Genomic DNA, 24,856 nt, shown 5'->3' with positions numbered 1-24,856 from the left:
GCATTTTATCATTCATCACCAGTTGTGTGTGAAATTAATTCCAAAAAGGACGTCCTGCCCGTAAAAACTGAGTTTATAGGATTTCTTCCCATCAACAGCTTTTTCCCTGTGACTGGGACATGATGCTTTATGCTAAAATGATGACTCACCCTGCATAGTTTGGTAGGGAAACTGTAGCTTGCATCCCTGCTCTACTGCTGCTCAAGCACTATGTCACAGTGACTGACTCTGCCTCTACTCTATTAGCATTTAAAGTAGAACCACAGTTTACACTGCACAGGAAAATGGAAGCATAACCAGGAGAAATGATCAGCTTATACCCTTTGATGTTGAAAGTGTCGGCTGATGAAAGGGGACCCGTACAGTGAATAAGGGAGTAGAGTAGATGTCAAAAACAACTGATCAGACAGCAATGTGGCTTTGTCTTTTAAGCCTTCAGTGCTGAGTTATCCTGCATGGAAATGTTGATGCAGTGTGTCTGAAGCCGGCCAGTCAGCCTCATTCTGCCATGGTTGCTATTTCCTTTTGTGACTGACTGTGTGAGAAAGAGGAAGGCAATCATTCGGCAAAGGTCACACGTCAGAGACAGTCAGAATAGCAGTTCTCTTCTGCCCTGCTGTATCATGCAGCCACTTTTTCCTTTTGAGACTTTTATACATTATTTGTTATTAGTTGCAGAGTTGTCAGAAAAAAGAAACGTTTTGTTTCTATGCTCGGCATTCACTGTCTGGGTTATGTGATGTTGTTTACACATAAGCATGTATAAACAGTGATGAGATTTTTGCGACAAGGGGTTTGTTGCAGCGGATTCTGATACAAAGGAATGTTACAGTTGAAGAAGTGAGATGTGGGCAGATTTGCTTCAGTAGAGAGGACTTACATAAGCCTGCAAGTTGGCACTTCTGACAGTTTTTTTTTCTTTTTCCCCACTTCTCCTTTCTCATTTTTTTTCTCAAGCCAATTCACCTGCCTAAAATGATTATTACAATAATATACACATTGCATAACTGGAGTGCTAATCCCACCTTTAGCTCCTTTAGTGATAATTTACTTTCACTTTCCCCGTCATTACTGTACCTCTGCACATCTCTCCCTTCAATGGCTGCTTTTGTGCCTTCTCTTAAACAAACACTTTTGGTGAGGCCTCATTCCCTTCCTGACCTAGATTAGCTAGAGGAATGTGGTATCTGGAGGAAATGAAGTTGGTATTCAACACAGATCCTTTCCAGCCAAAAGTAGATATCAGTAAAAAACAAAACAAACCAAAAAAAACATGTCACTGTTTTTAAAACAGGGACAGCACTGAGAATCTTCACTTGTATTATATTTTAAAATAGAAAACTTTTTCTGTGTGAGAACTGTACAATGTCTTTTTGACCACAGCATCCAAAATCTTAACAGGTGAATTTAATGGTTGCTAAAATGTTATGTTTAGATATTTATAATGTCACAGCATGGGATTTTACTGCAGCAGAACTGGAACTGTTGGTGCCCAGGCACATGTAGAACAGCGTGTGTAGGAGGTGAGTGTGGGATTGAGCTCAGCTCTGACTAATGCCTCGCAGCCCATTTATATTCATAGTGAAGACTGTGAAAACCATCAATGGCCACTCCACTATAAAATTATAAATGCACATGCCCTTTGCAGATGACATTTATAAAGACAGAGTGGCTATTAAGGTGCCCTCCATGTCAAGTCATGTTCATTGTGTGTTAACTATTAGAAGAAAAAATGCAAGAGGTTTATATTGCAAATTGTAATTCAGTGGCATTAATAGAGATGTGAACTACTGTACTGTCTCGGTTGATGTATCTTACTTCATCATATACATTTGTATCTAAAGTTATCTGATTTCAGATCTTGTGTTTGTTATTACAGATGGTTTGTGGAGCTATGAAAAGCCCAAAGTGCTGAAGCTGGGAGTCCTCCCAGTCAAGACAATGTTGGCAGTGGAGGAACACCTCTGGGCATCATCAGGTGGACAGGTCTTCCTCATCAGCACCCACACACATTCTGTGGAGGTACGTAATGTAGCTCTGGCACTGTTAGGCTACTATTATATACCATGTCTAAATCATAAATAGAGCAGTTTAGCAAGTGTGTGTGTGCGTGGCAGTGCATGCCTTCTTATCATCTGTCCACATCTGTCTATCTGTAAATCACCTGGTAAACAGGGCTCAAATAAAAAATATGATGACAGAGTTAATCATTCTCCTATCTGTTTGTCAAGTGTGTGGGAAACTCTGTGATTATAATGTGTCAGACCAGGAAAAGAAAAAGCAAAGTTTGTTTACTAAAAGGTTGAGTAGTTTTAAGGAGCAAGGGAAGAGTACAAACTGATTATATTAGATTCAGTGCAGAGTGGGATATGTGATTTACTATTTGAAAAGATGAAATAAGGCTAGAAGTGACACGTCAGTAGGAAACTGTTGAGGCTGAATTACCCTGAATAGGTTTTTTTGGCGTGTGTGTGTGCGCACTGTGGCCTGGTTTAGGATTGAAGGACCTGCCATGGATCCAGGAATAGTAACGTTTCTCTGACATGCACTCACTCATAATCAGTTTAGCCTCATTAAGCTCATTATGTTGGAGCACCTGCCTGTCTCTCTCTCTCTCTCTCTCTCTCTCTCTCTCTCTCTCTCTCTCTCTCTCTCTCTCTCTCTCTCTCTCTCTCTCTCTCTCTTTCTCTCTTTCTCCACTGTGGACTAACTGTATGTCAACAGTGACTGTAAGTCAGATAAATGAGACAGACTGAGACAGAGAGGAAGCAAAGAAAAGTTGAGAGAGATATAAAGAAATGGGATATTTGGTTATATTTCTTGTGCCTTCCTTGCCACAACCCTATACTGAGACATGTGAATGAACTCTCCCTAGCCAAATATAACTCCACCTACATGTAAAGCAGAACGTGGTGAGGTTATGTAACTCGTGGCCATGGAGAAAGCCTATTTTACTGGACCTCATGCACAGAGAATTCCAAATTGCCCATTTGAAACAATTCCCACTTAGACAAATGAAAGGATAACATGTAGTTTAGACAATAATTGATAAAGTTAAATGTTATTAATGTTAAACTAGATGTTATTAAATATTTGTAAATACTACTCACCATGCGCTTCCTCTTTCATTATATTGAGAAATATTGACATCACCCACAAAAAAAATCATATTCACTGTTGTCTAATGTAGAAATGTGATTCTTGATTTCAAAGCATAATCACAGGGTCCCAGACATAACAACCACTGACAATAGATGGGCTGCTACAGTCTAAATAGACTGAGATAAACTTTCTGGGTTGATGGGTGGCTTTTCTCTAATTTGGTGGCACACACAGCCAACATGGGGCAAACTAAAAAAATAATTAGCCTGGATTCATAATGTTACTAATATATTGTGTTTTCTATGTGCAAAAAACGGTTGCCACTTTCTGCCACTCACCGTTTATATTATAAACCTTATTCTACCATACTAATGTCAAAATGTGTTTTCAGTAATGTAGATGCTGAAATGAGAATCCCATATCTTACTGTATAAATGATTGTATAGGGCTTATACCCTATTGTGTGTCAGGCATAAAAAATATTTATGAATTTTGTCATAAAGGTCTTGAAAGTTCTGATTAAATTATTTTGAATGCAGTTATCAGGATTTTTTTTTGCTGCATGTTGTTTTTTATGTTGATATTTTGAATTTAACCATAACAAGTTATTTTGACTTTTTCAATGGTCATCCTCTATCAGGCTTAATTTAGTGTGAATGGTACATAATGCCTGTCCTGTCTCCCTCATCCAGAGGCAGCTGGAGGCCCACCAGGAAGAGGGCATGGTGGTATCCCACATGGTGGTGGCTGGGGTGGGCATCTGGATCGCTTTCAGCTCTGGTTCCACACTTCGCCTTTTCCACACAGAGACCCTGGAGCACCTGCAGGACATTAATATTGCCACACCTGTCCACAATATACTGCCTGGTAAGACAAATCTTTCATTGTTTTCATTTTTTTCTATATTAGTTTGTTGGTAAGATTCAGCATTGATGCACTGAACAATGTTACTTCTTTACATTTCTGTTCAACTTTGAACTAAGAAACTACAGTACTTCTTTGCTCACTTATAAAAACCAATGAAGCTTAAAGTTAGATCAAAAGCAACATACTGTTTCTGCTGTAGGTGACAACATTGACACATCTACATCTGTCTGTTTAAACTATTGAAGCTGCTGATGACTTTTCTTATTCGTGGATGTTAAAATAAAAAATAAATCAGTTTTATTAAACAATAAGCAAACTGTACTTTTAGCAGCCAGAGGTTTTCTCACCATGTAGGATCCCTTGGTCTGGGTATAGCCTCACAGTTTAAGATGAAGTCATGGTGATTCTGCGGTCTTACCACCCTCACCACTTTATCCACCACTGCCTCTCTCAATTCTCTGTGCCTGCTCTTGAGTATCACTCGAATATGAGCTGTATGCCTGACTGAGACTGAAACCTTTTACTGTGCGTCAAACTGTCTGACAAAGAACAGCAAAGCATAATTCTTATCTCCGTTAATATCTGATCATGTGCTCATTAGGTCAAATAAACATATTTAAAAACAGCCTTGCATTTGTGAGCTGTCATGCGGATCCCGCAACGTCAAGTCAAGTCTTACTCAGTGCCTGTCAGTAATTAGCTGACCTCATGTAGGTGCTCACACTGCAGACAGCTCTTGTAATGGCAGGTTTGTCACACTCTCAGCCTCTTTCAGGATTCTTTAGTCTAAACAGTGAACTAGGAACCTCTCATTTAGTCTCTGTTCATAATGTTGCATAAAAAACATCTGACCAACGCAAGTTGATAAATTGTGAAATTTATTGTCTTGAAGGGAAAACCAGCCTAAAGTTGAACGCACATTTAATGTGACATAATTTTGATAACACAAATAGACATAATGAATTATGACAGCACATTGAAATATAGCACATACTGTATTTTGTAGAAGTACATAAACCTCTAGAAAATGTGGTATATGAGTTACTTCAGTATTTGACTTAGTAGAGTTCAGAATTAAATTCTTTTAATTTCTCAGCCATAACAAACAAACAGTGGTACCATTTCTTGTTCTGACACTCCCTATGATGCAAAGAACTGAATCACTTCAGTATAAATAACACTTTCTAAAACTGTCTGACACAACATGGTCTAATAAAACCAAAACTGGCTTTGCTAGATACCACTAAGCATTTGTGAGAAAATCTTGTTTTTTATCATTTAGCAACAGCATGAACAAGTGTAGGAGGAGGGTTTTTTTTCTTCTCAACAAAGCACACTGTAGTATTACTCGTGACTGCAGTACAGAGGTTTGTCTCGTCTTTGAAAGGTAATTTACTTTACTTACATCACTCCACCATAATGGCTCACCTTTAATCCCCGATTGCGTAAGGCACTGCAGCTGTAAACCTGTCATTAGGAGATGTGGGATCTGCACAGCGGACTCAGGGGCGAGACAAATGAACCATAGCTCACAGACTATTTGAACCCAGATGAGTTTTATTGTGCGTGAGAACACTGCTTTCAATTTCTGCGTGTGTCCTTTATCTCTGAGACTGGTTTTGTTACTGTGGGGGTTGTTGTCATCACAGTAGATCATATTGTTTTAAGTAGGTTGTGAAACTAGCACAGTTTCCGTCTTTGTGCCAAGGATATTTAGATGAAATCACTGTTGGTGTGACGGTTGTCCCAGAGTGAAGTTGTTAGAGCAGCTTGTAGCTTTTGAGCTTGTAATCTTCCGTCTTACATCAGCTTGACCCAAAAACACACAGCCTTTTTTTCTTTTTGAGTGGAGATTTCTTTTTTTGCTATGAAGTCAGGATTTGTGAAGTCTAGTCACTGCTGCTTTTAATTTCTGTTTCATCCAAGCCAAGTACTGCAGACATCTGTGGTTTGGCATGCATTTTTAAAAATACAATTTTAAAGTTGTCCTTAAGTTTTACATAAATGTTTTTGGCAGTGTGTTCTTTGCCTGCATTTGAAAGCTGGCCTGTAGTGATTTGATACTTAAATGAGGTTTTGTGTTGTAAGTAAGCTGTGTCTAATCTGTGTGTATTGTTTTGTCTTCTTGTAATGACTATGCCTATAATGTTTTCTGCCATCTCATCTTTAGCATCACTAGCAGATCTGTCATTAGTGCTGGATGGCCTAAACTCTGAGCAGATTTAGTCTTCTGTCATTCTGTATTATTGCCACACAGTACTTATAATGTTCAGAAAGGCGTTACATTTACATGTAGTTATTTGGCAAATGCTTTTATCCAAAGCAACTAACAAGTGAAGTACAAAGCAAGCAAATATTAAGTAAAATATATACAAATACCAAGGAGAATAAGCAAGGACTTTTATTTTTAACTGCAGAGAAAGATTTAAGTGCAGGGGAAGGTTTGGAAGAGTTTGGAATTGAGATTGAGGCAGCTGAGTGTGCAAAGGTGGGGAGGTCATTCCACCTTTGTGGAACCACTGAGCCCAAAGGTTTTGCCTGGGATCTTTTAAGGTGATGTGAGGTGACCACAAGACATTGTTTGCTTGTAGAGGGCACTGGGCAGGAGAGATCAGAAGACGAGAACTTCTGTCTTGGAGAGGTTGAGCTGAAGATGCCTTTCTCTCATCCAGCTCAAGCCATGTGACTGGATTAATGCACCTAGGTATGTAGTATAGATGAAGAGTAGAGGACCAAGAACTGAGCCCTGTGGCATGCCAGTGGAAAGGCATGCCCCTGCCAAGATACGTCAGCTGCAAAAGGGCCTTTAAGGAAGTTGTACAAAATCTGTGTAAAATCTGCTCAAGCCATTGAGCTTTTTAAGGCTTTCCTCTCACTTGAACAACAGTTATTAATCAAGAAAATGTTATCCCTCATGTAATTGGCTTTTGTATGATGCTTTTAAATGTCATTTAGCTATTTTGTAATGACAAAATTCATTGCTGTTAAGGGATGAAAACAAACCGCAAAACAGAATTATACTAATAACTACTCTAATAATTTTTTTATCCATGGCTACCTATTATTCCCTATAGCACAGCAATTTTTCTTAGCATCATGCTTTTGACAGGAAGGAGGGAAATTTATTTTTAAACCCAAACCTCCTTGAGGAAATCCCGAATTGTGTGCCTGTATTTTCTCGATAATGTGGGAGAATCTGACATCTGGTATTTAGAGTCACAAGTGGACTGTTTGTCAGGCAGATGTGAATGATAAAAGCAGCCCGCTTTGGGACCTCACGGCGCACATTGGCTAAAAGAATCCATGCAACCACAGAGGAAGCTGGTTCTCAGGCAGACCACCACTCATGAAAGCTTCCATCCTCTGGGCCTCGCCATTAAGATCTCACTTCCTCTGATAACAGCTTTGGGTCCATGAATTGTGAGTCATTTAAACAACAAGGTTGTGTACTCGTAACTTCCATATATTCAGAAAGCTGTTGCATTAAATCCACCTGTCTGCCACGCTTTCTGTCATCTGTTGTGACAGTGTTTCACTGTGGCGTTTGCTGGCTGCTGCTGTGGAACAGAATGACATGAAAAAATTTGCTGCTCCTGCACAAGCTCAGATGTAATTGGTATTGCCAGCCAAACAGTTTGGACAGGATGCACTGCCTGCAGTCGACGTGTTTAAGGCAGTTCACTGATGGATCTATTGTACAATTTATGAACTGAGACAAAAGCTTAAAACAGTGTCAGTATATCAGAAAACAAAAAGTAAAAGAGAAAAGAAATTGTATTATTGTGAAATTTGATTTAGCAGAAAGTCCACATGAGGAATATTACAGTACACATCCTAATGCAATTCGACTTGTCTACAGAGCACACAGTTAGATTTAGGATTAAATCAGTGAACAGTGTCTCCAGAAGGGGAAAGAACACAGGGCGTTGTCTTCAGTGTGAATTCCTCTATGAATGGTGCAGTATTAAATGCAGGTGGTGCTCTAGGTGGGGTTATCCTTCTCATGTTCACGCATGTTGGAGCAATTCGGCTAACTCACTTCTCTGCATTTTGCAATACACAGCAGGTCAGTATAACATAATAGCCGCCATTACCACTGTAACTCATACTAAGTATTTATTAAAGAATCCAATGTAGTTTGTTTTAGAGTGATTTAGTGGCTTTTGTAGTCGATTGGATGATAGTTCCCACATGGTGCAATAGTCTGTTAAAACAGACCATTCTGTGTCTATATTCCCACTCAAGTCTCAGTCTGAATTTAATCCTTTGAGTTAGAAATATTAAGAACTGAAATGGCAGTGAAATAGTAGTATAGTAGTAGTATAGAATAATCTTATTCTACAATTTCTTTGAGGTTCAATAAAATAAAACTAAAACTAAATATACATCAGAATAAGCTCAAAAGCTGTAGTCATCAAATATTTGTAATAAAGAAATAAGTGAGGTAAAATGTACATACATTTCAAATTTAATATAAAAAGTTCATAGTAACATTTTAAAGGCCTCCATCAAAGCAAACTGTTCTGTGATGATGTCTCAGAGGATGGTGGCTGCCCGGCCGGCTGCTGTGCTGAGGGTCTTGTCTGCTGCTCTGTGACCTAAATAGTCAGCCATGCATGGTCTAATGGGAGACAAACATCGGGGGCGGTGTCAGTAAATAACACCTCCAGCTTGTCTTTGTTTGTATGCCACCATTAACACTACTTCAGTGAAGTAGGTCCAGTTAAAACTTGCGTCAATCTTAATTTCTCCAAAAATATTCCAGAAGAGGTATATAGCATATGATCATTTCAAGATATAATCTATATAGTATATTAACAGCTAGTTGGCTTATTTAAGATGTCGGTCAAGTCCCCGGAGCCCTTGAGGATTTCTATGAAGTTTGTAAAAATATTTATTTTGTCCTCAGAATGAAATATAATCAATTAATCATCAGAGAAGAATCTACTCAACTCTGAAATGGTTAACAATGAAGGAAGTTCATGGTAATGCAGCAACTGTACAATATAGAATTAGAGTATGAGTTCCAGCTGTTGACTGAAATTATGATTTCTAGCATTGTGCTGATCTAAGTTATTCCTGGACTTACTGAATGGCTGACATTGTGCATTATTACTATTACTATGTAATGTTTGGGATTTACTCCTCCCTCCTGCTGTTGGTTGTCAGGACAAAGTGCAGATCAAAGTCATACTCTGGTGTAGGATCGGGACCAGATCCAGGCTGTGTTGACGTTCAATCTGGGTTTATTTTAGTTCACCCTCTGGGTGGGGAACTCCAAATATTATGAAAGGAGGAAGTTGAGCAAGACCCCCAGCTAGCAGTCTGTGTGTTTCTGCTTACTCTGGGCCCTCATTAGAAGCATATGTGAGAAAAGTGCAGGGCCCTTTCTTTCACTGTACCTGCCTACCGGATTTAGCAGGATTCCTGGAAGTGTGGCAGTATGGTGCGTGCGTGCGTGCGTGCGTGCGTGCGTGCGTGCGTGCGTGCGTGCGTGCGTGCGTGCGTGCGTGCGTGCGTGCGTGTGTGCGCGCCTCATGCAAGGGGTCATCTCTAGTTAGGGGGTCAAGCAGGGAGACTGGCAGTAATTTTTCCTAAAACCCAAGAGGATTACTTTGAGGGAGGAAACTCAAGTCAAGCTGTTACAGCAGTAATGACTCATGACAGTCTCGCCTCCCACATAGCAGGGTTGAAAAGACTGTTTCTGCAAAGCCCCAGATTCTTATTAAAATCATAAAAGGTATGATAAAAATGTAGATCAGTGCCACATTTTGCAGAATAAGTCACCAGGGTCAGTTTGCAAGCCTGACTTCATTGCCATCCTATGAGAGGTGATACCTTAACAGTCAGGAATTTCACAGTCCATGGTGGCATCACTGTGATTTTTCTGCGGAAAGGTCAGGCCGGATTGTCCTGTTGTAGCTACCCCAGGTTTTCTGAATAGAGGCAGAGCTCCTTGCTTAATTACAGCATTACGCTTCAGTCATTCTGTTACAAAACACCTTTGTGTTTGTTTGTTTGACTCTAAACAGACATTATTGGTGCGTTTTTCAGTGTTCAGACACTTTAAAAGGCCTGCTTTTATCCTGGCTCCTTTTTACGTTGCCCTGGAGACAAATAACATTATTGCTACAGAAATGCTGCTTCTTTTTAAAAATAAATAAATAAATAAATACACCTCCCTCTCCCACGCACCACACTGTATTCAAGCCTGGTGAAGTGGCCCATTAACTATGCCTTTTTCCAGCAAGTGTGCATGAGCAGTATGTATCAGTGTGAGGTCCAACTGTTCGCATCTGACACTGTGAATTATTCAGGGTTGGACGATATCTTTGCCAAGAAACATTCACTACCTGTTTCTCTCTGTAACAAAATGTCATGTTATGTAACATTAAAACCATGTTACGCCTGTGTTTTTTACAGGGAACCAGAGAGTGTCAGTGAGCAGTCTCCTGGTCTGTCACGGTCTGCTTCTAGTAGGGACCAACCTGGGGGTGACTGTGGCCCTCTCTGTGCCCAGACTGCAGGGGATCCCCAAGGTCACAGGTAACACTCAAACATAAATAAAATATGTAGAGATTTAGGAACAAACTGTAACTATTTATCCCTTTCAAAGTCTGTGAAATAGCCAGGATAAGTACTCACAGCTCTATCTGTTGACAGGTCGGGGTATGGTGTCTTTGCATGCACACAACGGACCAGTCAAGTTCCTCACTATGGCTGCTGCAGTGTGCAACAGGCCCTCTGGCCTGCCATCCTCTACCCCTTTCACCTCAGTCCAGCCAACAGAGACAGAGGAGGCGGAATCCCTGTCTCCCTCAGATTCAGGCCTTAATCCATCTCAGGGGAGGGGTGTGTGGTTGGGAGAGGCCGGCTGTACCACCATGGCTCTCCAAGACTCCCTGTCCTCATCATCCTGCTGCTCCTTAGCTCCATCCCAGGGTTCTTTGGAGCACGGGACTGAGGATGGGGCCCTGTATGACATGCTCCATGACCCTGCCCAGCACCAGAGGGGCCACCGCTCAAGCAAGGTGGATGTCAGCTCTCTGCTGGTGGTGTCTGGAGGTTTGGGTCACCGCAGGGTGAACAAAAAGACCAAACAGTCCCGACATGAGGACAACACCTCCACTATCATGATCTGGCAAATCCCTTTACTCAGCATGTGACACCACACCACAGTGGTACGTTGGAAATAACATCAGTTACAAGTAAAAAATAAAAGTGAATAGGATCTTATCTATATTCTCTGTCTTTGTTCGAGTTACAACATAAGGACATCTGTTGCTACACAAAATTTGGGATCAGTCCAAACAATTAAATGTCGTATTTAAACCAGACGAGCACCGAGCACCGCTAATGATGTTTCCAACCATGAAAGCAGAGAACCAATAAAAACACTTGATGATGCTGTTTGATGCAAACGGCATGCTACAGACCACGTAAAGGATGTATTGTACTCAGTCAGGATGTACTAGAGTACTTGAGAACTCTGGACAGTCTTTTATTTCACCCTGTGATGAAGTTGTTCTGTAACAATCCATTTCTAATACGTTTCATTACTCACCAGTGTTTGTGCCATACTACAGCTGACTGTACAGGACTGCAGTATTTAAATCAGTGTTGTAAAGGAAGGATTAGGTTTTGACCAGATGTCAGATCACTTGTCAAGGCCAGAGTTATAAATGTGATGTGACAACTCAGGACTACAGGTGGTATGATGTCAGAGAAAGTGTTGAAATCTAAATTTACAATTGACCCGCTGCTGCAGCTGTCCTGTGTGTCCCGAGAAAGGGTGGAAACAGGTGAAATATCAATGACTGAATACGTTTGAGAAAGCCTGATGAGAATCCCTGGCTGGCCAGGTTTCAATATCATCAATAAAAGGGAGGAAAGTGTTGTTATACCAAGAGAGGTCTTTTGCCCAAATGCATTTTTGTTTCTCACAGGATATTTAAAAAAAAAAGATGAAAAGCTTTATACTTTTGCCACTATTTGATGTACGTCTGTCATGTATATTAACTAATCCATAAACAATGTTTTATTGAGCAACGTGAATTTCAGCCTCATCTTTAAATGATGCATTTCTGACCATATTATCCACTTATTTGAAAATGTTTTGAAGCAATAGTGTTAATAAATCTGATGATTCTCTTTCAGGAAGCTACACATCAACAGTACAGAAGGTGTTGTGGATATACTGATAAAGCTAACAAATGTATACAATACATGCAATATTCAAGAGGTCACAGCAGTAGAAGATAAAGATAAGAGAGCCGGTGTGCCTATTTTTCCTCTTTTTAGCTAACCGTGTACTTCTACTTCACTCTGTGTGCAGACATCAGTACATGCAGTGACTAGCAATGTGCCTGAGGGGCTGCAGGATCTGAGCCTAATGCAGCTCTTCCGGGTTTTCACTGCTCATTTCTCCTACCGTCGAGCAGAAAGGGTCAAGACTTTTTCTCTGAAACGCCCACGTCCACTGTTGCGCAACAATGTTTCACTGTATTGTTAGCTCCAAAAAAAATAGATGATTTCAGGTTGGAGTTCTTTCCATGCTACAATCCACAGCACACTAGGATTATCCTAAATATTATCTGAACTGATTTGTTGGTGGTGTCTGATATACCGAATTGAACCAAAGATAATATTTAACTCCTGTGAATGAATACTTGTTGCGTGGCTTGCATTTATTAACTTGAAGTAGAACAATGCTCTGTCTCAGTGAATCAGTGAAGTAACCCAGTTATCAGTTTGTCTGGTGGGGTGGTGCCATTACTCACATATGGAGACAGCTGTAACTGGAAGTCTTTTGTTGTTGCTTTGACCTCTGAGGTTCCTACAGAAACGCCGGTTTTCTGCGCCAGTATCAGTCCTTCGTGAGTCTTTGTTCCCAGAATATCTGGCAATAAAACCTCCCCGCTGATTGCCCTCTAATCTCACACTGCTGATAGTTGTGTGATGCCCTTGTGGTGGCTCCTCTCTATTTTTGTATGTGAAGGCCGGTTGCTAAGACTGGAGGGGGAGAGGTGACGGACCCTGAGGTGGAAGCATTTCTCGCTGCTGCTGCTGCTGCTGCTGCTTTCCTGTGAGCCTGTGCTCCTTCACATGTTCACAGTGCTCGTATTTACACTGGCGTAACACACATGCACACACTTTTCTATGCTAATAACACTGTTTAACACTCAAACATGCAGTGTGCTGCATTTCCACTGGTTCAGGCTGTATCTCACACTCACATAGACATAGTGCACAACAGATGTGTGATAGTTATTTAATGATGTCACAGTGTGTGTCAGCATCAGTACAGTCTTCCAAAAACTCCATGTAATCGGGTTATTTCACGGTCCTAAATCCCCTGAGCCCCCACCCATGGTGGTACCCAGGGCACGGATGATGCGTACAGGAATGTCGCATCCTTCGTGCGTCCAGTGCGCGCACGACAGATGGAGCCTCCTGTTGTTGAATGTAGGGTTAACACAGGCTGAGGGGGGCGGGGTTTAGATCCATACTGACCGCCTCACTGTAGTGAACTGGAAAAGCGACGACAAGAAAACCGGAGCCCTGACAGGTCCTGGAGCTAATACCTCTGCCGTCCCCGCCGGACAGCTCCGGTTTCTGAACGTACGCAGCTTCCGCGGGATCTGAAGGAGGTGCAGCCTGAACTGACGGGTTGATCGCTCCTCTGTCGCGCCCGCGCCACGACACCCGGAGCACAATGAAATACGAGTTTAGAGGCTCCGTGGATTAAAAAAAAAAAAACACGGACGGGACAGCGCAGCTGGAAGTGACGGTGAAGTGGACTCATTCAGGGGAGCACAGCCCCGCTGGTGGATCCAGGTCTGCGGCTGGTTTATGTAACTGTGGAGCTGAGAGGGCGCAGCGAGGAAACGCAGGTAGGACTCAAATGGAAAGAACCCAGTTCTAACAGTGTAGGAGAACATCTGATTCCTTCAAGGCCAGACTGGGGGAACTGGTTTCTAGGCTGTGCTTCGACACGATCTGGGCTCAAACCTGCCCTGGACACGAGTTTAGGATCTAATCATAAACACATTTCCCCTTCATATTAGAGATTAATCTCTCAGCGCGGTAGCATTTGCGCATGCGTCCTCAATGTCTCCAGATTACCACAAATAATGGGAGGACAGGATTATTATTATTGCAGGAGGTCAAGCTGCAAGTTGGGGTTGTTTCCGTGTCTTAGTGGCTGCAGCTGGTTTGGTTGAAGTTCTTATAAATTTACTGAAGAGTATTCTCGTGTCTGTCAGAAGAGAGGACTTAGTTTCTTCAAATTACACAGTTACCTAGGTGACGTTATGAGAGAAAGGGCGCCCCTTAGGGAATAAAGAAATGTTTGCAGCCCCAAGAAGACTTTCCTTCCTCTGTGGGGGTCTTCGTTAAATCCCATGTCCTCCTTGTTTTCCTTGTAGGTGAACAGAGACGTGTACAGTCACAAGTCCGTCCATCCGCTCAGCATGGTCGGTGAAGACACTGTGTCCCATCACCAGCGAGGACATCAAGATGAATGAGGGCCACAGGCAGGGATCAGGGGCTGATGTCATTTTCCATGCTGTGAATCCTGACCTTGTTATGCCTACTGACAAAGATGGGAGTTTATGTCCAGGTTATGTCCAGGGATTACTGCAGGAAGACCAGGATTTCAGTTCTCCGGTGTATGAGCAGGAATACCTGCTGGATGGAAGAATGATGGAGAATAATCATATTGTTCATCAGAGAGGTAACGACTTTCACCTTTCCAACGACAAGGGAGCTCTGGATCGCTCCCCCCGCTCTGGCTCCACTGTGTCCAGTCACATTGCTGGCATGCAACAAAATTTTGCAAGCAGTCAAATCCACAATGGTGCCAGAGCTGAAGTGTCTTACGGTGCAGATTCCCCCATATGTTTGTCTAGCCAGTCTAAACAAGAAAGTGATCGGTCAGTCCTAAAACCGAACCTCGACTGCGGGGACAGCAGCCAGGAAGCTGGAAATACACCGTCTAAAAATGAGCCTGATTTAGTCATCGAGGTTGGCGGGCAGACGATCAACGCTCACAAGTCTGTCCTGGCAGAGAAGAGTGACTACTTCAAAGCACGACTGTCACGAGACATCCTGAAAGTGAAGGGAGTGAGCTACAAGACTCTGTCTACATTGATAGACTATGTTTACACTTCTCAGATGAATGTTGGCAAAGACAATGTAGTAGATGTCATCACTGGGGCTAAAATCCTCCAGATCCCCTGTGCTGTCCAGGCGGCCATGGACTCCATGTCCGAACAAATCACTGCAGAGAACTGCTACGAGATTCTGACCATCGCAAAAAAGCAGCGACTGAGTGAACTGAAGGAAACAGCCTACGGGTTCATGAGCGACAACTTCCTCCAGGTCCTCAAAGACCCCGCTGTGTACGGGCGTCTGACGGGATCTGAACGGGATCTGATCCTGAAGAAGAGAACGGACGGGAAGAAGGCTCTGATGGTTGCAGAGATAAATGATGTGTTTGATCGGGTTGGGAGCCTGCCGCCGAGTCGCTGCGGCAGCCGGCCACAGAGCCCCTTGTCTGTGGGGTCTTTGGAGGAGAACCACATGATTTACTATTTCAATGAAGCTGCAAATGACTGGAGACCTTTGACTGCCATGCCTGAGGACATAAACACTAAAGGCTGTGGGATCTGCACCATGTATAACTACCTGTTTGTGGCAGGGGGGATAAAGGGCTATGGGGACAAGGGCAAGGTTTCAGACAAGGTCTTCTGTTACAACCCCATAACTAACCGCTGGGCCGAGATCAGACCTCTGAACCAGGCCCGTGCCCAGCTGAAGCTTGTGTCTATGGACGGCTACTTGTATGCCATTGGAGGGGAATGTTTGTTTACAGTGGAAAAATATGACCCTCGTATGGACCGCTGGACCACGGTGGCCCCCTTGCCCAAGGGAGCCTTCGCAGTAGCCCACGAAGCCACCACCTGCAGCGGGGAACTGTATGTCTCCGGGGGTTCCCTCTTCTACCGCCTTCTTAAGTACGACCCCAAGAGGGACGAGTGGCAGGAGTGCCCGTACAACAACAGCAGGAAGAAGTCCACCGACATGGTGGCTTTCAAAAGCTTCATCTATCGCTTCGACGTCAACCGCGAGCAGGGCATCAACGTGTTCAAGTACAACACCATAGTGAAGATGTGGCACGACTGCGCGTCGCAAAGGCTCGGGAGCCATTTACCCTTCAGGTGCGCTGTCATCGGGAACTGCATCTACTGTGTGAACAAAACCCAGACTCTCCAGTTTGTAGTGGAGGAGGAGAACGCCTACTTCGTCGAGGAGGCGCTGAGGGCGCCTCTCGATGCAAAAGGGGTTCTTTTTCCTTTTGTTCTCACTTTGCCTGAAAAGCCTGACAAAGCTACATAGTGTGTGTCTCTGATCCAGAATAAAACATGCGTCACAGCACAACTGGAGTGAGCAGAAGACCCTATATACGCTCTTCAATGTCAGCTTTCTATCTCAGTGTCTCATCGCCTGCTTGCAATGGAATGTGTGTATTTGCATGGCATTTTAACGTGTCTACAGGGTGAAGCCTTAAAAAAAAAAAAGGAATAACTTTTTTTATGCTGAATGAATGCAACAATATACATGTATCTGGCTGTAGATAACGGCACAATGAAAGTGACTGTAGATTATCCTGTGTATTTCCTGCGTTCAGTTACGTTTGGTGCACTTTTGTAGTTAGAATAGATCTAGTTTAGAACATATTAACTAGTTGAATGGTAACAAAAACAAGTGTTTTGTTGAAAATTGTTCAAGCAAAAAGGATGGAAGAAGTTATAGTGTGCTCTACGAACGACACAGCACTGGGTCTATGCAAGTGAAACAGAATATACAGGTGTTCTGCTGTAACGCTGTGCGACAGAGTGGAAATTGACTGGAAGAAGTCTAATCCTGCACTAACTCTGACTAACTCTGACACAATGATCAGGCAAAAAAGCGTCAGCACACATCGTAAACCACACAGACGATCCACCCGCAAACAATTTAAAGAGGATGTTGCACCCGTTGTGGATCAGGGGAATAAATCTGCGTGTTTCACCTTTAGCACTTGAAAGCTTTAGATCTCTTTGCATCACAAATCAGAAAATGAAGTCATGATTAAAGCGTACACAAATTACATTTATTTTTAGATTATTATTCTCACAGTGCTTAAACAAAGGTTTAACAGTTAGCACACTTACCAAAGATAAATAATATAAGTAATGCAGCCCGACTGTAATGAACCTATTAAACAGACAAATGTATTTTCAACAGGTTTGTGGATCGAGAGCCTTCTTGACAACAGTCAAACAGTAAAGCAATAGCTGTTTTTAGGAGCGGAAAGGCTTCATGTTTGCTGCTAACAGGCACTTTCTAGAAGGTTTATAAAACCCAGCTGCTCTGAATACACAGAGTTGCTCCTCTTGTCTCATCTTCTCTGTATGTGTCTCAGAGAAACAGCCATAGAGCCCTGCTCACTCGTTACCAGGTTCAAATCGGATATTACTGTGCTTCATTCCAACACGGTCAGGTTCCACACGCCACAGTTTCTGGTCTAATGACACTAACTAACCATGTTCTTCTCGCATCAATGCACATTCCTACCTAATTATTTTAAAATCAGAATTTCTTTAGACATTGCACAGCTGTCGTTTGTTTTAGTAACGCGGTGGGAGCTTTTGTATGAAAGATAATGCTGATATATTGAACAGAGTGCTTTTGATAACGTTTGTACAAGTGTCTCCAAGCTGTCAGTGTGACTCGGACACAATGGATGTGGTTTTAAATATTTTGCTGACTGGCTTCTGTGTTTCTTTTGGTGAATTTTTGTATGGATTTGGTGGTTTTGGATCTGCTGACAGTAAACTTAATGCAATGCTACACAGGTATAGAGTGGACTAACTCATAATATGTTGGATATTGTATATCAGTAAGAACTAAGTGCTTCAAATAAAATATTTTGTGTCTGAAGACATTGTGCTTTTCTGAAATGTCTCTAGCATTGAGAGGGGAAATGCTTCACACATTTGGCTACAAGTCCATGGAGGACATGGAGCACCTGGAAGCGGAGTCATAGCAGCAGGACTTCTTTCTTGTTAGGTCGAAACATTTCCATACTCATCCGAGCAGCTTTTTCAGTTGCCTCAGATTGAAGAACTGGCTTGGATGAGTAGTTTGAAACTAAGAAAAAGGAAGTAAGTTTAGTTGCCATGACCTCCAGATACAGTCACCTGACCTGGATGAATGGGAAGCTTCACTGACATGCGTGGACCGGTGCTCCCATCTGGTGGAATGTAACTGTAACAGCAGCCAGTACTACTCATACTCAACATTTACATTAGTTTACTGTTGTAAATCAACATTTCAAAATTAATACATTACCTCAATTCAATGAAAAATATCCTTACTAAGACCTCCATATATATATATATACGTTATAATCAGAAAAGATCTAACTTTAAAATAGATCTACAAAAAAGAAATGAATGCCATATATGTCTGATTAAAAAGATGCATTTGTGTGTAGAGTTATAGCTGTCAACAATTAAAATGTGTATGTAAGATGACATGATGTATCGTATTGCTACAGTGGCACAGCAGTGATTGAATTATAGTTCAAGTTATAGCGCTGACCTGGGTAGTGGTTTGATCTTATTCCTCAGTGAATCAACTTAGTATTTGGAAGAGGAACATGATGCTTTCTTTTATTAAATGTTGATTTTTCTTTTTTTCAAATAAAACAGCAAAAACTATGCAAAAAAACACAATTAATTTAAACCATTGCTCAATGATTTGACATTCAAAGTGTTGTTTGAAATAACATAACCTGCTTTCCTTTGTCTGCACTCTATTAGTTTAACTCTCCGGCTGATTTTTGTGTTTGATCGCTGATTTTGTATTTGATCCAGATGTTGAATAGAATCAGCTCTCGCTGGTGTTTTACTGAAGTACTTCAGTTTTTCAAACAGGACAACTGGGCTTGTGACAGAGCAAATCACACAGTAGAAAGAAATCTCTACAAAGCTTAAATGGTGGGAAGTAAAGGAAGTCGCCAACAGTCCTGCAATTAACAATGTCAGAAAAGCTTTATGGGAAATGCAGCTGAAATTCACATCTTGCCATCAACTTTAAAACAATGCAGTCTTCCTAAATACTGCATTTACTCCATAGTGCATGACTCTTGGCATCCTTTGGTATACACGTGTAACGTGTAAATAACCTTGTGGCCTGTAACAACAAAGTAATTGGAAGCAGACGAGATCAGTACATGAACATGATTGAACAACAAAGAATAGTGCAGGCTCAAAGTCTGTCCATATAACCAGAGAATTACCTTGCTTTTACATGCGTGCTTATTGAGTATGATGGTGTGAGTTAAATTAATTACATGTGTTTACTTACTAAACAGATAAAAAACACATGAAATCTTACAAATACCACAGGCTGAATGACCTCTCCATGAAGGTACTGTTTATTCTGGGGTTAATGTAGTGAACTGGTTGACATTGCACAGTTTTTATTACTGCCATTGAGCACTGGATGGCAGTATGAGCACGATGTAAAGACTGGGTATATTGCAGCCGCACCCTCTTCCATCCACTGTATGATGGCTTCCATCCATTCTTATCCTGGAAGATATGCATTCAGTCTTATAATGGACTGTATCCCACCATGCTTCAAACAGATATGGTCCTAAGTGGTCCACACGCCGGCTGAGCTGTGGTCCAGTTGGGTTGTGGTTCTCATGAATCAATCAAAAGTTGCATCAAGATAGATTTCACAGAAGATGTGAAACACAAATTATAACTAGACACAACTGTGAGATTAGTTCTTTTAAGAGAAGAGAGTTCATCATGTAATTTACACCTAAGAAAAATAAAAGGTAATCAACTATTTCAATTAAGTAGCGTGTTCATTTAGAGAAATGTATTTAAATATAAAAATATCTAATAGTACAACAGTGTACTTCACATAACTCTATAAATAAAGAAATAAATCTAATAGTACAACAGTGTACTTCACATAACTCTATAAATAAATAAATAAATCTAATAGTACAACAGTGTACTTCACATAACTCTATAAATAAATAAATAAATCTAATAGTACAACAGTGTACTTCACATAACTCTATAAATAAATAAATAAATCTAATAGTACAACAGTGTACTTCACATAACTCTAGAAATAAAGAAATAAATCTAATAGTACAACAGTGTACTTCACATAACTCTAGAAATAAAGAAATAAATCTAATAGTACAACAGTGTACTTCACATAACTCTAGAAATAAAGAAATAAATCTAATAGTACAACAGTGTACTTCACATCACTCTAGAAATAAATAAATAAATCTAATAGTACAACAGTGTACTTCACATCACTCTAGAAATAAATAAATAAATCTAATAGTACAACAGTGTACTTCACATAACTCTAGAAATAAATAAATAAATAAATAAATCTAATAGTACAACAGTGTACTTCACATAACTCTAGAAATAAATAAATAAATAAATAAATCTAATAGTACAACAATGTACTTCACATCACTCTATAAATAAATAAATAAATCTAATAGTACAACAGTGTACTTCACATAACTCTATAAATAAATAAATAAATCTAATAGTACAACAGTGTACTTCACATAACTCTAGAAATAAATAAATAAATAAATAAATAAATACATAAATCTTATAGTACAACAGTGTACTTCACATCACTCTATAAATAAATAAATAAATCTAATAGTACAACAGTGTACTTCACATAACTCTATAAATAAATAAATAAATCTAATAGTACAACAGTGTACTTCACATAACTCTATAAATAAATAAATAAATCTAATAGTACAACAGTGTACTTCACATAACTCTATAAATAAATAAATAAATCTAATAGTACAACAGTGTACTTCACATAACTCTATAAATAAATAAATAAATCTAATAGTACAACAGTGTACTTCACATACTCTATAAATAAAGAAATAAATTCTAATAGTAAACAACAGTGTACTTCACATAATTCTAAGAAATAAAGAAATAAATCTAATAGTACACAGTGTACTTCACATCACTCTAATAAATAAAGAAATAAATCTAATAGTACAACAGTGTACTTCACATCACTCTATAAATTAAAATAAAATAATCTAATAGTACAACAGTGTACTTCACATCACTCTAGAAATAAATAAATAAATCTAATAGTACAACAGTGTACTTCACATAACTCTAGAAATAAATAAATAAATCTAATAGTACAACAGTGTACTTCACATAACTCTAGAAATAAATAAATAAATCTAATATTGCAACATTGTTCTTCACATAACTCTATAAAATAAATAAATAATCTAATAGTGCAACAGTGTACTTCACATAACTCTAGAAATAAATAAATAAATCTAATAGTGCAACAGTGTACTTCACATCACTCTAGAAATAAATAAATAAATCTAATAGTGCAACAGTGTACTTCACATAACTCTATAAATAAATAAATAAATCTAATAGTGCAACAGTGTACTTCACATAACTCTATAAATAAATAAATAAATCTTATAGTACAACAGTGTACTTCACATAACTCTATAAATAAATAAATAAATCTAATAGTACAACAGTGTACTTCACATAACTCTATAAATAAATAAATAAATCTAATAGTGCAACAGTGTACTTCACATAACTCTATAAATAAATAAATAAATCTAATAGTACAACAGTGTACTTCACATAACTCTATAAATAAATAAATAAATCTAATAGTACAACAGTGTACTTCACATAACTCTATAAATAAAGAAATAAATCTAATAGTACAACAGTGTACTTCACATAACTCTATAAATAAAGAAATAAATCTAATAGTACAACAGTGTACTTCACATAACTCTATAAATAAAGAAATAAATCTAATAGTACAACAGTGTACTTCACATAACTCTAGACAGTAGGCTCAGCTTGTTGCCATAGAGCCGGGATGATTGACAGACCCTGAGGTTAGACATTGCGCATGCGTAGTTGGTAGTTCAATTAGCTGTTAGCTAACGTTAACGCAGAAAACATGAGAAGCTAACATCAGTTCGATGCTTTAAAAAGTAAACTTTGCTAAAAGTAAGTGTTAAAATTGTGCAAAAACGATGTAGTTTAAGTGTGGCTGCACGGTAGACTGTTATAATTTAGATTAGTTAGTAGTTGAAAGCAGTTAGTTAGTTAACTAATCTACGGAGTTTATCGTTAGCAGTTTAGAAGTGAACAAAATGCTATTTGCTGCCTGTTTAAAGCCTGGAAAAGGGTTAACGTCAGTTTGGTGTTTATAAAGCAAAGTTAATGTGAAAAATATACAAAAACACAAGTTAACTGACTGAAATGGAGTTTAGTAACCATACTAAACTGTAGATAATTGTAGGGAATAGATAACGTTCATAGATAACTATATACAGGTAGTACAGGTGCTGCCTGACCTATTTCTCTTTATTGACAGCGATGCGTCAACTTGGCCGCCATGTTGGATCGGGGGATCCATGTCTCTAATCTACGTGTATGGAGGTAAGGTTTATCTACAGTTACATTATTATTATATTAACTACGTCCATATATTTATGGCTTACGTTAACTCTACTTGCATAATTTTAGTCCATGCCACCTACTCTTTACTGGCTCTTTTGGGACTTTCCTTTTACATGTTTCCCATGTTATTTTACACTCTCCTTCTTGTCCTGACCACAGGAGATGGGAAGCTGAAACCATGATGGTGTGACAATATTATCAGTGAAGCTAAGGCTGGTCCCAGTGTTTGTCTAGACATATTTCCACCATGATCTTTTTTGATGCGGCCTTCTTTACAGGTAATGTTAAGCAGCAAGCCCCTTGCTGCAGTAGTGTTTAGTTTTATTATGGAATACTAATTATGTTTGCATAATTGGTTTTAGTCATTTAAATGGGAGCTTGTTAAATCTTTTCCCCCTATTTTCACCTACAGCTAAATTTAGCTAACAAGGTCCGTCTGAATCTTAACTGCTTTGTTTAAAAAAATGAGGCATTCATGGTTTAGACTTCAGAGTCCAGTGTCAGTTGATCTTACATCTTGAAAGAATGAAGATAAAAATTGAAATGACTTACAAATGCTTATGTGATAAGCTGGAATGTATTTGTGCTTCACTGTTGAATAGCTTTAAGCAGCCTCTTTTCACGTAATGGCAAAGAGATGTAAAAAATGTGACATTTTGTTTTAATTTCCAGTTGATTATCTGTGATTATGTACTAAGACAGCAAACGTGCACCCCTTTAGAAAGACAGAGTGAAAATGTTAAAAGCTGGAAAGTAGAATCACCAGAGAAAAGTATGGCCTGGGGAGAAGCATCATGAAATGTGCTTTTCCGTATCCACCCCACACTCTCTCTCATTTTTGCCATTTGAATATACACAGAATTATTTACACCTTCAAGGCAACTCGACTGAACTGCACATCAGTCAATTAGTAAATCAGAAATTTTCTGTGATTCCAGTTTAGCGTGGAGTCCTTGGCTCCCTCTGGTCCCCCCCTTTTAGTCTCCCATCCTGACAGTGACAAATTACTCCTCTGCTTGGCGAGATTGAAAATTAAAAGCATTTAAAGTTGCTCATGCATTTATGCTAATGAGAAATTCAGATATGATTTGCATGCAGAAAAAAGCTCGTCTGGGAACTCATCCTTGCCCCCACCACCTCAAGCCCTGCATTTCTTTGGGCTTTGCTTTTTTCTTTGTATGTGAGCAAAGAAGAAAATGTAGTATGTAAACACTCTCCAAATGTGACCGTGTTTCATTACATACAAGGAATTGTATTATTACTTCTAAGAGGGTGTTTGTACAGTATTTATGGTGCAACCTACCACTGGCATCCCCCATAGCCACTCTGGCAAATTGGGTCATTGTGTCTGTCATTGTCACATCACACCACAGGAGGAAACACTAGGAAAATAATGGCATCGTGCAGCAACTGTTCATGCTATCTCCTGTTGGCATTTGGATAGGCAATATTACATACAGGACATAAAGTGGCAAGAAAAAACATGTAAACTCTTTAGAATTTCATGGTGTTCTGCAATAATTTGTCATAAAATGTGATCTGATCTTCATTCTAAGTCAAGAGTATTAACAAATATAATGTGCCTACAATAATAACACAAAAAAAATCTTATCTGTCATGTCCTTATTGAGAACAGCCATAAAAAGTGCGAGTGGAAAAAGTATGTGAACCCTTGGAATTAATTACTGGTTGATAATAACCCTAACCCTAATAAGAGCAATATGCTCTTTGGCAAACTTCAGGCGTTCAGCAATGTTCTTTTTAATAAGCACCAGCTCCATTCGTGGTGTCCTGCCATAGACACTCTGCTTGTTCAATGTTTCAAGTAGCACTAGGTTACACCCTCAAAATAATTTTCTTCTAGGTATGCTAACAGCTGACCCAAATTAACATTTTGGAGGCCATTATTCCAAGGGTTACTTTTTCCACTAGCACTGAGGTTTTATGGTTGTTCTCAATAAAGACATGAAAGATCAGAATTTCTTTTGTGTTATTATTTTAGGCAAATTATATTTGTTAATACTCTTGACTTAGATGAAGATCAAATCACATTTTATGACAAATTAATGCAGAAAAACATGAAATTCTAAAAGGTTCACATGCTTTTTCTTGCCACTGTACTTACTAGTATAACATTGGCAAGGCAGAGTTTAAATTATGAGCATTATTCTCTGGGCATAAGCTTCTAAAGTCTAATATTAAAATGTTTGTTCAGATGAGAAAGGCTTTGTTTTGTGATAAACATTTGCAGAACACTTTGGAGCTAGAGGATTAAAACTCTGTGCTGA

At 39.7% G+C, this 24,856-nt stretch overlaps 2 protein-coding genes across 4 annotated transcripts in view; both read left to right on the top strand.

Moving 5' to 3' along the window:
* Positions 1-12,120, top strand: part of arhgef10 (Rho guanine nucleotide exchange factor (GEF) 10) — a 43,009-nt gene extending 30,889 nt beyond the window's left edge. For all 3 annotated transcript variants that reach the window (XM_026355257.1, XM_026355258.1, XM_026355256.1), the window contains 4 exons: positions 1,880-2,022; positions 3,795-3,969; positions 10,393-10,515; positions 10,633-12,120. In XM_026355257.1, the coding sequence (XP_026211042.1) occupies positions 1,880-2,022; positions 3,795-3,969; positions 10,393-10,515; positions 10,633-11,135 (944 nt within the window). In that variant the 3' untranslated portion in view covers positions 11,136-12,120. The remainder of the gene's footprint in view (positions 1-1,879; positions 2,023-3,794; positions 3,970-10,392; positions 10,516-10,632) is intronic.
* A 1,230-nt stretch (positions 12,121-13,350) lies between these two features.
* Positions 13,351-17,955, top strand: LOC113159625 (kelch repeat and BTB domain-containing protein 11). The gene is made up of 2 exons (XM_026356420.1): positions 13,351-13,862; positions 14,397-17,955. Exon 2 carries the CDS (start codon positions 14,488-14,490, stop codon positions 16,366-16,368), a length of 1,881 nt encoding a protein of 626 aa, XP_026212205.1. The 5' UTR covers positions 13,351-13,862; positions 14,397-14,487; the 3' UTR covers positions 16,369-17,955.
* Positions 17,956-24,856: the final 6,901 nt, after the last annotated feature.

The sequence above is a fragment of the Anabas testudineus genome, chromosome 12 (assembly GCF_900324465.2).
Source record: "Anabas testudineus chromosome 12, fAnaTes1.2, whole genome shotgun sequence".
NCBI classification, from domain to species: domain Eukaryota; kingdom Metazoa; phylum Chordata; class Actinopteri; order Anabantiformes; family Anabantidae; genus Anabas; species Anabas testudineus.
This window is presented reverse-complemented; position numbering and strand designations above follow the sequence as displayed.